Source organism: Micromesistius poutassou (genome assembly GCF_964030765.1).
Source record: "Micromesistius poutassou genome assembly, chromosome: 20".
Taxonomy (NCBI): Eukaryota; Metazoa; Chordata; class Actinopteri; order Gadiformes; family Gadidae; genus Micromesistius; species Micromesistius poutassou.
The window spans coordinates 801,320-817,643 of NC_140290.1; the positions used below are offsets into that span (position 1 = coordinate 801,320).

The 16,324-nt window shown below is 44.6% G+C and overlaps 2 protein-coding genes across 5 annotated transcripts in view; both read right to left on the minus strand.

The window, feature by feature from the left end:
* Positions 1-689, minus strand: part of LOC311365479 (CMP-N-acetylneuraminate-beta-galactosamide-alpha-2,3-sialyltransferase 1-like) — a gene marked incomplete at its 5' end in the record, with an annotated part of 37,257 nt that extends 36,568 nt beyond the window's left edge. The window contains one exon of the mRNA XM_084485027.1: positions 405-689. Within this exon, the coding sequence (XP_084341153.1) occupies positions 405-689 (285 nt within the window). The remainder of the gene's footprint in view (positions 1-404) is intronic.
* The window catches only part of LOC311365477 (CMP-N-acetylneuraminate-beta-galactosamide-alpha-2,3-sialyltransferase 1-like), a 39,128-nt gene continuing 23,379 nt past the window's right edge, over positions 576-16,324 (minus strand). For 2 of the 4 annotated variants that reach the window (XR_014639417.1, XR_014639418.1), the window contains 2 exons: positions 822-1,091; positions 576-699 (listed from right to left, as the gene is read on the minus strand). Coding sequence is in view for 2 of the 4 variants with exons in the window: in XM_084485024.1 (XP_084341150.1) it covers positions 2,910-3,044; positions 3,152-3,209 (193 nt within the window). In the remaining 2 variants the exon portion in view is untranslated. Of the gene's footprint in view, positions 700-821; positions 1,092-2,513; positions 3,045-3,151; positions 3,210-16,324 lie in introns of those variants that run through there. The other 2 variants (XM_084485024.1, XM_084485025.1) reach the window with 2 other exon arrangements.

Below are 16,324 nucleotides of genomic sequence, written 5' to 3' on the forward strand. Positions count from 1 at the left end.
CAGATTATTATTTCCTTGTGGTGTGCGTAAAATGATTTTGGAGCTAATAGAGTCGCGTGTGACAAACGTAGATGGGTGCAGTGACAGGTTCATGCCAGCTGACCACTATTGCGATCTATTGCTTTGTTATAGCGTTATTGTGAAGTGAACTATTGCGATCTATTGCTTTGTTATAGCGTGTATATGACAATAAAGTAGTGAATCTCAATATATTTATTCATTTTTTAAATGTATTTTAAATAGGCCTATAGGCTCATAGTTTTTTTTGTCCAAAAAAACAAAAATAATTTCACAGCACCCCCTGTTCAAAATGACTTCCCGCGGCCCTGCACTATACGTAGAAATGTAAATGCAGCATTAGTGTTTCTACCAATGATGCCAGTGCTACTTGAGCCGTGTCTCACCATCCACCAGTTGAAGGCATCCTTAGGCAGCGTGTTGTTCTCCTTGGTCAGGAGGGGGTAAACAGATCCGTTGAAGCGCTCAGAGAACCAGTGGTGGCCCTGTGGGTCGGCCACACATTGGGCTGGACACGCGCAGAGATCCGGGGCCGAAGGCCTCTCCAGCAGGCGGGAGGCCTGCTTGTAGAGCAGCTTGGGGTCGGGGAAGGGGAAGCTGAACAGCAGCATGGTGAACATCACCACACTCAGCACAATGATCTTGATCGTGAGACACCTCCTTCCATGCATGGTCGTGATTCTATGGATACACAATATTTCAGTAAAAAAATTATAAATTTAAAAATAAAGTTAAAAATCAACCAAAAAACAGCATTCCATAAAAAGTCAGAATCTCCTTAAAGCACGGTCCAAGGTGCTCACCTGCCACCAGCCAATGCTGGATAGAGGTTACCATTTAGCAGGTGTACACATTTAAACTATTGCTTCTCCGGTAGATTTATTCCACACTGGCAGGTAAAATTTGAAAATAAAGAATAAAGGCCTTTACCCTGCCTCAAAGGAATCGAGGTCGGAAAGAAGATCGGCAGTGCATTAAAAGTTCCCCGACGTAGGCTACAGTGCACTGGCGTCTGCTGTGGGAGGGGGGGGGGGGTCTCCCTGGAGGTCAACGGCTCCTGTGTCTTCTCTGCACTGCAAATAGACAGTTGATTTGATCAAACATTAACATGAACACAAATACCTTTACGTCACTGGAAAAATATTTCATCCCCCGTTCGGCTTACATCGATGTGGCAAACAATCACTCCTCTGTCAATTTCTAATACGTGTCACACTGCACTTGTCTCACATTGTATTTATACGTGCCTGCAGGCCACCTCCCATCCACTTGGAACAATGCCAAGGGATGTTTATTCAGAGCGACGTCGAACCTTGTGCTGCACAAAAAACCGGATATTCACCTCAGCGAACACCTGCTCACTCCACTCCTGTAAACGGTTCACAGCCTGTTCACGTGTGCCGGGATAAGCGGCTCCTCGCCCCAGGCCTGGGCAAACCCTTTCTTCATAATAACACTAATTTGAAGTTATGTGTATAATTATTCATTTATTGAGGAATTGATTGAGGAAAAAATATTTGCGAGAAACATGTTATGTTGTAAATGTTTTATTTATAGTTAATACAAATATTCACAAATATGGGCAAACATTTTCATAAATAAGGGCAAAAACAAATAAATATGTCAAGTTTAGCAATAAGGACACCGCCCCTCAAAGGTGCTGCCCTCCTCATTCGACAGATCGACCGTGATGGCCCTCCAGAAGTCCACGTCATGTCAAGCACGATGTAGCTCAATGCTCTACATGTTGACACAATACATCTCTTATTTATGCTACTGTAATAAATCTTAGCCTCTTCCTTCTCTGTCGAGTAAACGGTGAACTGCTGCAAATTGCCTCAGAGTTGTGAGACTACACACTGTTCCTATAAAATACACCAAGACAGAAAAGCATTTTGAAAATAAAAAGCCATTGAATTTCAAGCACTGAATATTTATGCATTGAAATAAAGTATCTGGATTTTTTTTCCACTGAATTAAAGCCATTGAATTTTTAGCTCTGAATATTTATGCATTGAAATAACGTATATGATTTTTTTTCTACTGAATTTAACTAAATATTCAACATTTACTATCGATGTAAATGTCTGTGTTGATAGAATAGTGTTAGAAATAAACTTACCCTTGCATCGCATTGCATTTAGTTTATAATCCCTGTAGTTGGAAGCAAGCTACGGCAGCGGCGGACTGATATTACCTGGAGTGCGCTTCTCTGTTTACCTTCTGCTGTAGTGAATTGGTTGCTACACCGGAGAAAAGTGAAATTCTGCCACTGCTGATAAAGTAGTCCCCCAAAATGTAATGTCATCATTGCGATACAAGGATAGTTTTATTTCTAACACTATTCTATCAACACAGACATTTACATTGATAGTCGGGCATTATAATTGGTTTGCATCGGATGTACTTTGGAGTGGGTAAAACTGTTTTTATTGGCAGGCTAGCAGTTCCCCTCGACTTGCGCTAGCCTAGCGCCAGCGATTTCGACTTAGACAATGCAGACATTATCACTCAAAGAACAACACAAGACGTGAAGTCACGAGTTGATGCACTTGTGGAGATGGTGGATTACTTGGAAAATAAATCCAGACAAAACAACCTGTGCTTATACAATATTCGTGAAAAAAAGCGAAGGTGGAAACATGACTGCTTTCCTCAACCAGCTGATGGGTGAGATCCTCGGAGTTACGGGGGAACTCAACATTATGCGGGCCCATCGCATCTCCAAAGAGCGTCAAGAATTTGTGCGACCAATTATTGTTACTTTCTTCAACTCTGACACTAAAAGTCGGGTCTTGCAGGCGGCATGGAGCAAGAAAGAAGTGATGTATAAAGAAAAGCGGATCTATGTCGACCAGGACTTCTCCTCTGCAGTGAGAAAGCAGAGGTCTTTATACAAACCCATTAGAGAACAACTCAAGGTCCAGAACATCAAGACGCACATATTGGCTCCAGCAAAGCTGAAAGTTTTCGAAGAAGACGGTACTGAAACAATTTTTCCGAACCCAACAGCGGCTGCAAAAGAACTGGAGGGGAAAGGCCTTTACAAAATCAACAAGAGGAATGCTTCGGCTATCTAATGAACTTGAGGTACGATTTAATAAGACTATGACTCAAAGCTGAGTAGACTCACTTCTTCGGTTGAGTCGAGAACTGTTGTTGGAACCTTTGTGTAGAGGAGTTGAAATAGCCTTGGCCCATAGAAAGAAAAGGAAAGAAAAAAAAAAAGAAGACGATTTGACTCAATTGAAATACATTGTAGCTAAAAATGTCTTGAGCTGAACTTGAATGTATTCTCTCTCTCGCTCTCTCTCTCCTTTTAAGTATGTATGTATGTATGTGAGTGAGGAATGGACGGGGTTGGATGAGTGGGTGAGAATGTGAATGGAAGGTGAGTGGATGTGACGGGGTTGTGTAAGTGAGGGAGAATGTAAATGTAAGGTGAGTGGATGTGACTGCGTGAGTGGGAATGCGTGAGAGTGGGTATGAGAGTGAGAAAGGGTGTGGATGTGTATGGGCATGGTGTGTTCCTCTGCTTGAATGGGGGTGTAAACTGTGGGTGGGGGTCAGAGTGTCGTGTGTGGTATGTATGATGGGTGCATGCATGTTGGTGAGTTGGTGTTTGGAGATGACGGGGAGGGAAAATATGATGGTAATTGTTTATACTTTTTTTATTCCTCCTATTTAAATACTTACTCCCCTTATTTAATTGAAGAAAAAAAAGTTTATTTAATTGAAGAAAAAAAAATGTTTCTGTTGAATATTGGAGTGAAAATAAATAAATAATAATAATTCTAAGTAAAAATGGCTATAATTGAAGTTTGTTTTGTTTTGTTCTAGCCAATGGAAAATTAAAATAAACTTAAAACTAAGAATACAAGGCCTTTTGGTTTGGTCATTTGGTACTAAAACTTAACATGTATAATGTAATGGGGGGGGCAGGGCACAGAACACAAGCTACCACAAATAGGGTATGTACATGCTCACAATGTTGGCTGATACCCTGATCTCAAAGATTAGAACAACACTCACCATTGGATATCACCTCTGCCTGGGGTGTTACAGATGGAACCAATTTTTATTTATGTATTGTCCTTTTTTTTTCTTCTCCTTTTTCTTTTTTTTTCTCTTCCTTTTTTTTGGTTTACTCTCAATCACAACCTCATATTCATGACATGTACAAGTAGGCCCACATACATACACAGATGCACCTGAATGCACATGTATCTGCCCCTTCCACGGTGCAGGAGTATGCCTGATACAATCAGACAAAATACAAGGAATGGTCTGCTCCAGGGAATTGTCAGCTGCTTCATGGGTGAGTTAAAAGTAATAACCCTGAATGTTAACGGGATGAACAACGTCATAAAGAGGAAAAAGATTTTGCTAGAAATGGACAAGGAAAAAGCAGATATAGTCTACCTGCAAGAAACACATCTGGATGAACAGGAGCACAAAAAATTAAAGAAAATAACAAAGAGCCAGGTATTTTATAGCGTGTACAATTCAAAACAAAGAGTAGTAATAATAATTAAACCACGTCTAAACTTTGAAATAGAAGTCTGTCATATGGATAAAAAAGGAAGGTATGTACTAGTAGTGGGAAAAATAGGAGTAGAATTTTCATTTTTTAATATTTATTATCCACCTGACACAGATCTCAAACTTATGGAAAAGCTGTTAGACCTATTAGTCACAAAAACAAAGGGAGTGATGATCATGGCAGGGGACCTAAACCTGGTGATGAACACAAAACTGGACTCATCTAGCACTAAGGCTCATAGAGCAGAGAAAAATGCCAAACTTCTGAGGAAAGCATGCTCTGAACTAGGTTTGGTAGACATATGGAGACAATTAAACCCAGACAAAAAGGAATACACCTGCTACTCTGGAAGACATTCAATTTACAATAGGCTAGATCATTTTTTTTTATGTATAAACAGAATTTAACGCTGGTTAAATCATGCTACATCAGTTCAATAAACATCTCAGATCATGCAGCGATTTCCCTGACAATAGCACTACAAACCAGTAAAGGCAGGAGTCTATGGAGACTAAATAACTCTTCTGCAGGAATTAGTTTATAGAAATAATTTAAAAAGAATGGAATGATTATATGGAATTAAATGATACAGAAGATATAGATCCAATTACACTATGGGAAGGAGCAAAAGTGGTTCTGAGAGGACATATTATTTCATACTCCTTAGCCAGAATGAAATCAAGGAGAGCACAACAGAAACAGCTAGTAGAGGACATAATAACAATTTAGAACAGACACAGTATAACAAATAGCAAAGAAGATAAGGTACAACTAAATGAAAAACTGACACAATTAGTTAATGACAATGAAAAAGCTAATGACATTTACAAAGCAGGAAAGCTATGATGGTGGGCCAAAGTCATTAAAAATACTGTCTTATAAACTCAAGAATCAAATGAAGAAAGCACATATTACAAACTTAAAATCAGATCAAGGTAGAATAATAACTGACAAGGACCAGATCGCAGAAGCATTTGCAAATTACTACGAAAAACTTTATAGGGTAGAGGTGAGTGCAGACTGATCAAATTCACGCATATCTAAGAAATATGAAGTTACCGAAAGTTGCACAAGTGATTAATGAAAAGTTAACAAAACCAATAATGGCACAAGATGTACATAAGCAAATACAGGGGTTGAAGGATGTGAAATCTCCAGGCGACGACGGACGAAGGAAGAATCCTGGCTGATAATATTAGACGAACATTGAATGTAATTGACTATGCACAAAGAGAATGAACAGCTATTACTGTTGACATTAGATGCTGGAAAAGCTTTTGATTTGGTCTGCTGGCATTTTATGTTTGAAACAATTAAGGGCTTTGGTATAGATTAAACATTTTGTCAATGGATACAAACACTCTATAGTAACCCTGTGTCTAAAGTTAAAACAAATGGTACTCTGTCGAGGAAATTTACCATCCAAAAAGGCACCCGACAAGGAGACCCTCTCTCCCCACTCTTATTTGCTATATATTGAGGTATTGGCAATAGTCTTTATTCTTAGTTTCACTAACTTTACAGTATGGCCTACACATTTGCACAGACACAACCAGACTCGTTCATCACTTCACTAAACTGACACACGCTACCGCTCGCTCTCCTCGCTCATCCACTCACACACACACACTGCTGTTCTCGCTCACACACATGCGCTACTCTCGTAACAATTATTATTGACAACAGTTAGCTGAACATTATAGGGTCCCGTCCTTCCACTCCCTGTTTTCTCAGTTAAACACAGAAATCAACTACATTTGTCCCAGTGTTTGTTAGATGTGAAATGAAGCCAAAAAATACGCTCTCTTCCTCCGGTAACGCAGTCATTCGCGACACCTTTCTTGTTCATCGTTTCTTCTATTTGTCTGTAACTCATGCTCCAATCTTTCATCGATCGATGCGGATGTTGTGGATGCAACGGAATATATGCATCGCTGCAGCAACATTTAACATGATCACGATGAGTTCTGCCCGTTTTGCCTGCGTGCTGTCTGTGGTCAAACCAAAACAAACCCGATCCCACCTCTTGCGACCCTACGTCATATGCCGCCCCTTTCAAGCCCGCCCCCCTTAAGCAGCCGGAGATTCTACTGACACCGATCTCCGCATATCGGGCATCAAGTGTGAATAAGTGTGAATGACCCTCACGGTCGAACCTCCTGCTCCACAAATGCGGAGAAAAGACGGAGGTCATATGTGAAAGCAGCTATAGAGTTATTTTAAAAACTCAAGGCCATATATAATAATTAGGACCTTTTAAATTAGCGTGATAATAACGCACTAACACAATCTTATTTTAATTTGATTTAGAAAAAATGACACATTAACGCATGTTCTCTTTTTTTTTATATTTACTGATTTTGAAAGGTTTTGCTCTCTCTGTATTTTTTTTTTATTTGACTACTACCAGTGACTGAAAAAAAATTGCATGGCAGGGCTTGAAGCAGTTCTGTGGAGCCCCATTGTTACAGAGGAAACAAGGGAAGGACTGGTTGGTACACAAAGCCCACTATAAGCTGCATGGATTTGTGCATCTGTGCTGTATTGTATGGTTTGGAACGAGACATGGAAACCATTGCTACAACTGCACAATTTTTTGGTTGTGCCACACACGTCCTACCTGTCAATTTAAAGAATGTATTGCTGTGTTATTGCTCTTAAAAATAAGATAATATCAAATAACATGAGCCGTTAGAACGTAGAAACGCAAAATGTAGCTCTGCTGGCCATTGAGAGGACACTGGTCAAGTCAGTGGAAAAGACAGCTAGTTGGTATGACAGAGCATTTCCTTGAAAAGGAACAGAGAGCATAATTTACATATATACATAAATTGGCAATTGATATGATGTAGGCCGAAAATGAGCTTCCCCTCTTTGAAAGACCAGTAGCCGCCACTGGCTAAATTGGCAATGGCTGGGGCAGAATGGTTCTCTGCTTACTAAGAGCAACCAACCTGTCCATCAGGAATCCTGAAGTGATACCTTTGGCTACTTCTTTGGAAGTTACCATCAACCGTCCCTTGGAACCATTTCCTTGCCACACCTTAATAATAAGGTGAAAACATACATGGGCGTCGTAGGACACAATGGGTAAGAACACTTATCCGGACAACAGAGAGGACTGAAAATGCAAAACATGCTGCAAAAAAAAAGTATTTCTTAGGTTTTTGTTTGTTTTGTTATGGTTTGAGGGATGTGACAAAAATCTGTTCCATTCAATAACACACATGTCTTTGTGTGCCCCTTACAAAGAAAGTAACCCTACATCCCTACCTTCGTTTTATACTCCTTTATTTATTTTTTAGGCTGTGACTACTCAAAATTAGTAGATATTATCATTTCCCATTATAAAACAGAGCCTACACTGCATAATAACACAAAAATACAAAAACTGTCCATCACTCATTTAGATTTGAGAGCACAGTGATCCATTGGAAAAAAGTCAGCATAGAGCCTTTTTGTGTTTAATCTGCATGTAATCTATTTCGGAGAGTTAATATTGATTATCATTGCGTAAAAAAGGAATTTACATAAATAAATCAAATCAAACTGCTAATTGTTAACAGTGATGGCTTTAAAACAAAGCAGATCTCTTCGCCGTCCGCGATGGGCAACAAAGAGGCACAATGTTTGAATGGTCAGGTTGTGTAAGGCCAGCGTCCAGTTGCCTTGTCACACCCTCCTATTATGTTAGGGGTCAATTCGACCCAATTCAATTTCAACATAGTTTCCACGAGAACTTTGATAATTCATGCAACATGACAAACTTGTAATAAGGGCTTTACACACAGCCATCTAAACCATTTCTCATTTGTGCTTCAACCATACATTTTAAAAATGACCACCAGACAGAGGAAAATATTTGCTACCACTGAGGTTTTGTCACAGATCTTTCAGGGTGGAAGTGATATAGAAGAGGATGTGTCTGAGACAGGATAATGTTGAGGAGGCCCCTGATTATGCGGCATCCTCCTCTGATGAGAATGAAGCCAGTGAGATCGGACATTCTGACCCTCCTGTGGTTTCTCAAACACAATTAAACCCTCTTGTCATATCTGAACCACCAAGAACTGACATGACATCGAAAAATGGAAAGCTGCTATGGTCCGGATACTTGATGTATAAGGGGAGGTTCGGGGCAGTCATGTATTATTTACTGGGCTATAAAGATGGTCAGTAGAAAGGTCTAAAGTAGCTGAGAGAGAAACTTGGTTAAGACTTTCATTTACAATCATTTTCTCCATGTTTACATTGCTGGGGTCAAATTGACCGGGAACATCAAAGTTGTGCGTTTATGTGAACATAATAGGAGGGTTTTAAGTTCTCTAATAAAGCACTTCTGTTGTCTTCAAAGCAAGAATTGACAGGCTTCTTTGCATGAACATGAAGGACACACCTGCCAGCCTGGAGCCCAGCCTAAAGTCAGCTTAGAGCCCTTTGTGTGTGTGCGTTGACAGTGTCAACGTTAAAGTTCATATTCTTATTTATTTTATTTTTATTTAACCTTTATTTATCCAGGTGAGTCCCATTGAGACCTTTAGCCTCTTTTTAAAGGGAGCCCTGACATACAGACATAAAGATATTGCACAAAAAAACATGAAGCATAAAAACTGATCACTTAGACATTACATAAAAATACGACAAAACATAGAATCAGAGCACGTAGACATGGCACAAAATTTGACGAAACACAAAAACAGAGCACAGAAAAGACAGGTTCAACAAAACATACTTAACACTGGGAAGATTAGATTACAAGAAACAGGTAAGACAAAGTAAGGCAGATAAAGCATAAAAAACACACAGAAACTCACTGCAAGGTTTGTTTAGTGAAAGCATTTACAACTGTCAGATCTAAAGTGTTTGAGTAATTGTTTTAAATGGTTAAGAGGGAATGCAACAGATAACTTAAAGACCGGGTAAACCAAATTCAGTATTTTTCTTCTTATCATATTAATTAGGCCTTAAATGTGTCCCTCAAAACATGTAAAAAATATTTTTCACATTCATCATTTCCTTGAGGAGCTAGGCCTCAGAGAATGTTCTGTGTGCAGGTTTAAAATGGGCGGGTCTACATCGAAGACCGCGTTACGTAAAGCGGTCATACTCACATAAACCCGCCCCCTGCTGCCCTCTAGGTATAAATACATTAACCGCGCACTAGCATTCTGTGGTTTCACCCGTCTATGGTTTTACCGCTCACGAGTCTGGTTTGAATTGTCAGTTTGCAGTTGGCTCTCCGGTGATGGGCGTGGTTTCCTGGCCTGCAGCGCACACGCCCCCACCGTCCTGAGCCAGGGATTACTGCTCATTTTTCATCAACTTTGAAGCATAATTTTATATACTTCGCGATTTTTTTAGTCCTTCAAATTTGGCAGGGTGGTTAATAATATATTTTCCTGTGGTATTATAAACTCAAAACCCATAATTATTTTTGGTTTACCCGGTCTTTAAGATCTTTTTGAAGGAGATTCCAGAACCAGGGAGCCGCATAACTAAAAGCTGTCTTACCTAGCTCAGTCAGTGTTCTTGGAGTGTCTAAAATTATTTGAACGCAAACTATAAGATGAGTGCATTTGGGACAAAAGATCAGAAAGATATGAAGGCAATTTGCCAATAATACCTTTATAAATAAAAATATGCCAATGGGTCCATCTGCGGAGTGAGAGAGAGCTAAAACCAGTCGACTCATAGAGAGAGCAATGATGAGTGTGTGATTTGGCATTTAAGTTAAAGCATAGTGCACTATGGTAAACTGTATTGAGGACGTGTAGGGTTGTTGAGGCAGCATTCATGTATAAGATGTCGCCATAATCCAATACAGGAAGAAAGGTGGCATTTACCAGTGTCCTTCTAGCTTGAAGTGTAAAACATGCTTTGTTTCTAAAATGAAATCCAACCTTAATTTTCAGTTTCTGCGCCAGCTTCTCAATGTGAACTTTAAAAGTGATCTTATCCCATTCTGCTGAATTGGATAACATCAGAGGTGAATGCGATTAGATATTTACAAATGTCAGATGACAATGCTGGGTGATTGTAGCGAGTTCAAGGAGTGGGCGGACACAGGCTTGGCGTTTTGAACAGGCAGTTCACTTTTATTGCTCAACAAGCGAACAACAGGTAAATCATAGAACGCACGAAAAGTGCACAGTAGGGTCCACAAAACACTGTGGCCAGGCTCTCTGCCCTTTTTCCCCTGACGATCTGTCCACGTGAGCGTCTGCCGCTCTCTGTGTTCTTCCTCCCTACTGAAAGGCAAAGCAGGCACATAAATACACACTTCCTGATTGGGTCTGATTGCGGACACCTGTCGGCAATCAGACCCAATCGCCCCAGCCGACCTGGTGCTCCATACTCCCCCTACCGGCCAGACTCCGCCCCCCTCCACATACCCCCACCGCCCGACACAGGCCGGGGACCCATCCGGCCGTAGCCTACTCCCCCCCCCCCGGAACGGGAGAGGAAGTCAGCCACGACCATCTGCGACCCCGGCCTGTGGGCCACCCGGAAATGGAAGGGCTGCAACGCGAGGTACCACCGGGTGATCCTCGCGTTGGCATCCTTCATCCGGTGGAGCCACTGGAGGGGGGCGTGGTCGGAATAGAGGGTGAACTGGCGACCCAGCAGGTAGTAGTGGAGGGCGCCGACCGCCCATCGGATGGCGAGACACTCCTTCTCGATGGTGCTGTACCGACCCTCCCGGTCCGATAGTTTTCGGCTCAGGTACAGCACCCGTCGGTCGGCCCCCCCCACCTGCTGGGTCAGGACCGCGCCCAACCCCCTATCCGACGCGTCTGCCTGCACGGAAGAAGGGAGAGCAAAATTAGGAGCACACAGGACGGCTTCCCCGCAGAGGGCTGTTTTAATAGCATCAAACGACACCTGACATGGCTCCGACCACTGGACCGTATCTGGGGCCCTCTTCCGGGTGAGGTCGGTCAAGGGGCTGGCCAGGTCGGAGAAGTTTGGAACAAACTGCCGATAGTACCCCGCCAGCCCCAGGAACCGCCTCACCTCTTTCTTGGTCCTGGGGCGGGGGGCGGCAGCGACCGCCGCGGTCTTACCGACCTGAGGCCGGACCTTCCCCCGCCCCAGGTGGAACCCCAGATACTGGATCTCCCTCCGCCCGATCACGCACTTCTTCGGGTTGGCCGTGAGCCCCGCCCGTCTCAGCGACTGAAGGACGGCCGCCACCCGCTGCATATGCTGCCCCCAGTCGTCTCCATAGATGACTATGTCGTCGAGGTAGGCGGCAGCATATGCAGCATGAGGTCGCAGCACCCGGTCCATCAGCCGCTGGAACGTGGCTGGGGCCCCGAACAACCCGAACGGAAGTACCTTGAATTGGTACAGACCGAGCGGAGTGGAGAACGCCGTTTTCTCTCGGGCTGCTGGAGACAACGGAATCTGCCAGTAGCCCTTCGTGCAGTCCAGGGTCGTGTAGTAGGTGGCCATGCCAAGCCGGTCCACAAGCTCGTCGATCCGAGGCATCGGGTAGGCGTCGAACTTAGACACCGCATTCACCCTACGGTAATCCACACAGAACCGGACAGACCCGTCCGGCTTCCCCACAAGCACGACGGGGCTGCACCAGTCGCTGTGGGACTCCTCGACGACGCCCAAGTCTAGCATTGCTGCCAATTCGCGCCGTACCACGTCTTGCTTGTGTACGGGCAGCCTGTAGGGGCGTGTCCGCACCGTTAACCCCGGTTGCGTCTCGATGTCGTGAGTTATTAACGGGGTGCGACCGGGCAGGGGCGAAAAGACGTCGGCGAACTGGAGCTGTAGAGAGACCACGTCCGCCGCCTGACTCTCCGACAGATCCTCTCCTCGGCCGACCGGAGGGATGGGGCCCGGGGCAGGGACTTCCGGTCCAAGCTCCTCTCCCTCCGGTAGCGTCGTGGCGAACGCGACCGGGACCACCTCATTCCACCTTTTCAGGAGGTTGATGTGGTAGATCTGTCGGGCGTCGCCCCTGTCCGACCGCACTACCTCGTAATCCACGTCCCCGACTCGCCGTGTGACCACAAAGGGACCTTGCCACTTCGCGAGTAATTTGGTGCTAGAGGTGGGCAACAGAACAAGGACCTTGTCCCCCGGCGTGAGATCGCGTAATCTAGTCCCTCTGTCGTACAGGCGTTTCTGATTCTCCTGGGCTTGGCGCAAATGCTCACGTGACATTACCCCGAGTGAGTGGAGCTTTGCACGCAAGTCCATGACGTACTGGATTTCGTTTTTGCTGTCGCTGGACCCCTCCTCCCAGTTTTCTTTAATGAGGTCCAGGACGCCCGTGGGCCTGCGCCCATAGAGCAACTCAAACGGGGAAAACCCTGTGGAAGCCTGAGGCACTTCCCGCACCGCAAACAACAGAGGGTCTAGCCATTGATGCCAATTTCGAGCATCCTCCAGTACAAACTTCCGGATCATGGACTTTAACGTCCGGTTAAACCTCTCACACAAGCCGTCTGTGGCTGGGTGATAGACGCTCGTGCGGATGGCCTTGACCTTCAACAACCCGTAAAGTTCCTTGATCGTGCGTGACATGAAATTGGTGCCCTGGTCAGTGAGAATCTCCTTTGGGATTCCCACCCGCGATATGACGTGAAACAACGCCTGCGCAACACTCCTCGCGGAGATATTGCGCAACGGAATTGCTTCCGGGTATCGGGTTGCGTAGTCGATCAGGACTAACACAAATCGATACCCTTGTGCGGAACGTTCTAATGGCCCGATAATGTCCATGCCCACGCGATCGAATGGGACCTCCACCAGGGGAAGGGGCCGCAAGGGAGCCCTGGGGATGGCCGGGGGATTCACCAACTGGCACTCGGGGCAGGAGGCGCACCAGCGGCGCACTTCCGCCCGAATTCCCGGCCAATAGAACCGAGCCATTATCCGGTTCAGTGTTTTGTCGTACCCCAAATGGCCCGCCATTGGGTTGTAATGCGCCGCCTGGAAAATCATTTCCCGGCGGCTCCTGGGTACCAGCAATTGGGTAACAACCTCCTCACTCTGGGTGTCACGACTCACCCGATAAAGCCTGTCCCTAATCACCACAAAGTGTGGGTAAGTCAGCACTGCGTCTGGCTGTACCCGAAGACCATCAATGGAAATCACTTGGTCGAAGGCGGAGCGTAGAGTAGCGTCACGAGACTGCTCAAGGGGGAAATCGTCCACCGGTGGGAATGTCGACGCTCGGCCCTCGGGCTGAGAGCCTCCCGCCTCCTCCCCCGATCCCTGAGCAGCGTCGGACACCCTCGCATCGGCGCAGAACACAGCACATGACTTACATGTCCCTATCTGTCGTGTCCGTACCCCCGCACTCTCGCTAACTGCCCCTGGAAACCCAGCCAAATCTATCCCTAGAATCAGGGGGTACGTGAGGCTCGGACTAACCGCCGCCTTGACCCTATGCGTTTTTCCCCCATAACGAATTTCGATAGGGACCAAGGGATACGTGTGAACATCCCCGTGTATGCACCTCACCGAAACGCTCGACGCCTCGACCAATGCCTCGGACCGCACCAGGCGCTGATGGATCATGGTCTGCATACAGCCGGAATCCAACAGCGCCTGGTACGTACCCCGTTGTATCCTCACCGGGATACGGTACGCCTCGCCGGGACCGTAGGGAGGGATCGGGGCACCGGTGACGCGGACAACCTGGCCCACCTCCATCATCGGGCAGTCCCTCCGAAGGTGTCCCGGCTGTCCGCACCGCCAACACCCCTCCCTTGCCGTCTGAGGGCCCGCCTGCGGGATGGGGGGGGAAGGTGATTCATGTGCCTGCTCTGGAGTGGGCCCCCCCCCCCACCTCGCTCTTGGTAGCGGGGTGGGTTTGTACCGCCGCAGGGCCGCCGCACCGGTCCGCGGGCTCGGGGTTGGTGCTGGTGGTCTTCTGTCGGTCGAGGGGGGAATCAGGTGGCCCTCCGCGATTTTGACGGCCGCCGAGAGGCTCTCGGGCCGGTGGTACCGGACCCAGGTGGATGTTCTGGCTGGGAGCCCCTCGACGAACCTCTCGAGGGCCACCTGCTCCACGATCTCCTCGGGGTTGTTCCTCTCCTATTATATAGAATTGTTCTGTGTAATTTATTAACCTTGTTTCACTTTTAGCACTCCCCTCCCCCTTCCCCTTCAGGCTGCACTTGAAAATAAGAATTTTGTTCTTAATTTGCTTGCCTGGTTAAATAAAGGTTAAAAAAAAAAATTAAAAAAAAATTAAAAAAATGGCAGCGCTGACTTCCACAGAGATTCTGTAGCCTGGATTCTCAGGAAGTCTTGCATAATCAGCTGCACCCAAGCTTGGCCAGTCAGTGCATGGCAGCCAAATCTACAAATCTACCCTTCATAAGTAACTTCATTTTCCTCCAGCAACTTAATAATTTATTGGCCTCAACTAGTTGCAATGACAACTTCCTGTCAGGATATGGACCCCTTTATAGCACCGAACTGCCCTTACTAAAGTTATTGATGCTATAGCCCACACCAACTGGCTTTCGTCCTAGATGCTGTGGCAGTACATTGAGCAGGTCACGGACTGTATGTGCTAGAATTTCCGGCAACTAAAAGAAGACAAAACTGAGGTGATTGTTTTCAGTACCAAATGTGAGGGACTGAAAGTTAGCATATAGCTTACAAGCCTACAAGTCCTTCTCCTTAAAAAACTGAAACAAAGCCAGAAATATTGGTGTTATTATGGATTGAGATCTAAATTTCAACAGCCAGATAGAGTCAGTGATAAAATCAGCTGACGGAACCCTGCAAAACATAACAGGACTAAGACTTAGAATAACTTGTCCATGCATGAAAGCAAGACAAGGCAACTTTATTTATATAGCACTTTTCATACATGAGGCAGACTCAAAGTGCTTCATAGAAACATTGTAATACAATAAAATAAAATAATAGATAAGTAAAAGAAAACATATGCAAAGTAAAAAAATGCATTGTCATGTATTACTTGTCTCTCTGGTATCAGATCAGGTATTAACAGTCTCTCTGGTATCAGATCAGGTATTAACAGTCTCTCTGGTATCAGATCAGGTATTAACAGTCTCTCTGGTATCAGATCATGTATTAAGACTAATAAAAGAAAATAAAGGCAAAGTTAAAAAAGCATTTTAGAAAGTACAATGTATTTAAGATTTAGCAGAAAGCTAAAGCAAACATAAAAGTCTTCAGTCTTGTTTTAAAAGTGGTCAGAGTTGGGTCTTAAATCCTCAGGGAGTTTATTCCAGCTATTTGTTGCATAATAAGTAGTAGTGCGATCAGCTATTCGGGATCCGAGGTGCTGCTGGAATGTAAGGTTCAACAACATGATGCAGAAATGTTTCCAAGTGTGTGTGTGTGTGTGTGATCTCTACCCATAATATAACTATCTATTTTTCTCTACTGATTCACTTGGTTGTGGATACTTGCACAGTGCTTGTGTTGTGACATAATGGGCTCTTTATTAATATTTGGATGCTATGGTGCTGCTATTGGTCATTCCAAATAAATGAATCATGTGCCCATGTGTGTGTGTGTGTTTGTGCGTTCTCATAGCGGATTCTGGCATCAAAAAAATTAAATATTACATATTTAATCATTCGTAATTTGAGTTCTGGCAGATTCATGGCCTTTTTTTTGTATCAGTAAATCATACACGTGTTAAGCAAGATATAATAATCATGTGTTGGTGGTTTATTGTGTGTCAAATGCTGATGCTTAGTCCTGACTTCTTGGTGGTGATGGTCTTGCAGTGACGAAACAAAAACAATGGGA